At 44.3% G+C, this 948-nt stretch overlaps 1 protein-coding gene across 1 annotated transcript in view; it reads left to right on the top strand.

The window, feature by feature from the left end:
* Positions 1 to 948, top strand: part of SEC31A (SEC31 homolog A (S. cerevisiae)) — a gene marked incomplete at its 3' end in the record, with an annotated part of 33,097 nt that overhangs the window by 9,186 nt on the left and 22,963 nt on the right. Inside the window, exon 6 of the mRNA XM_010135783.1 lies at positions 599 to 741. Within this exon, the coding sequence (XP_010134085.1) occupies positions 599 to 741 (143 nt within the window). The remainder of the gene's footprint in view (positions 1 to 598; positions 742 to 948) is intronic.

Raw genomic sequence — 948 nt, 5'->3', positions numbered from 1 at the left:
TGCTGAACTTTCAGAGAGGGGCATCTTTGTATAATTCTGTGTATATTAAATGGAATATTGCTATAACAAACTTTGAAGATGTAGCAAGAGTTCAAAATGAAATTTACAAATGGGTGCTCCTGAAATAGCTGCCTGGTCACTGCACTCCTGTTCTAATAAACTGTGTAACTCTCAATGTCTTACGTATTTGTTGTCTAACTTAGCAACGCAGTAAGCTGTCTTCATCATGGTTGTAGCCTAATGATAAAATGTTCACATGATAATAACCTCTGCTTAACAATGGCTTTTATTGAAATACCAATAAAAATATTAGAGAGAGGTTTGTACAGAGGGCATGACAATTTTCTTACATTAAAACACAGGGCTGTGAACAAGATAGCACAAAGTCCTCTCTTTGAGAGGACCTTAGGAAACCAACTGCAAATCTTCTTACTCGTGGAAAGAAGGAGAGTATCCCGGTCTGAATGCAGTCAGAAGTTGTGCCCAGACACACGGGTGCAAATTCACTCTCAGCATACATGCAGACGTGTTAGGCTAGTTGTCTTGTCTTTTAGTGTTGCTTAGTTATTTTATGCTGTGGTGCCATGTTGTCTTTCAGATGCACTGCTCGGGCCTGGCATGGCACCCTGACGTGGCTACACAGATGGTTTTGGCCTCGGAGGATGACAGGTTGCCCGTGATTCAGATGTGGGACCTAAGATTTGCCTCTTCACCACTTCGTGTTCTAGAAAGCCATACAAGGTATGAGTCTTACGCAGCCTGCTTCTCCGTGTAGTTTGCATTGTTGGTGGCCGTGTAACGGTTTGTACATCTCGTGTCTTGCTCAGTTCCCTATGAAGGCTCACTTAGTCGGAAGCAGCAGTTCCAGCAGCAGGAAGCATTATACACTGGCCTGCTGGCGAGCCAGCCCTGTGTCCTGAAAGGCTTGTCTTTGGGGGGCCTGCTGGT

Source organism: Buceros rhinoceros, unplaced genomic scaffold, assembly GCF_000710305.1.
Source record: "Buceros rhinoceros silvestris isolate BGI_N320 unplaced genomic scaffold, ASM71030v1 scaffold660, whole genome shotgun sequence".
Classification (NCBI taxonomy): domain Eukaryota; kingdom Metazoa; phylum Chordata; class Aves; order Bucerotiformes; family Bucerotidae; genus Buceros; species Buceros rhinoceros.
This window is presented reverse-complemented; position numbering and strand designations above follow the sequence as displayed.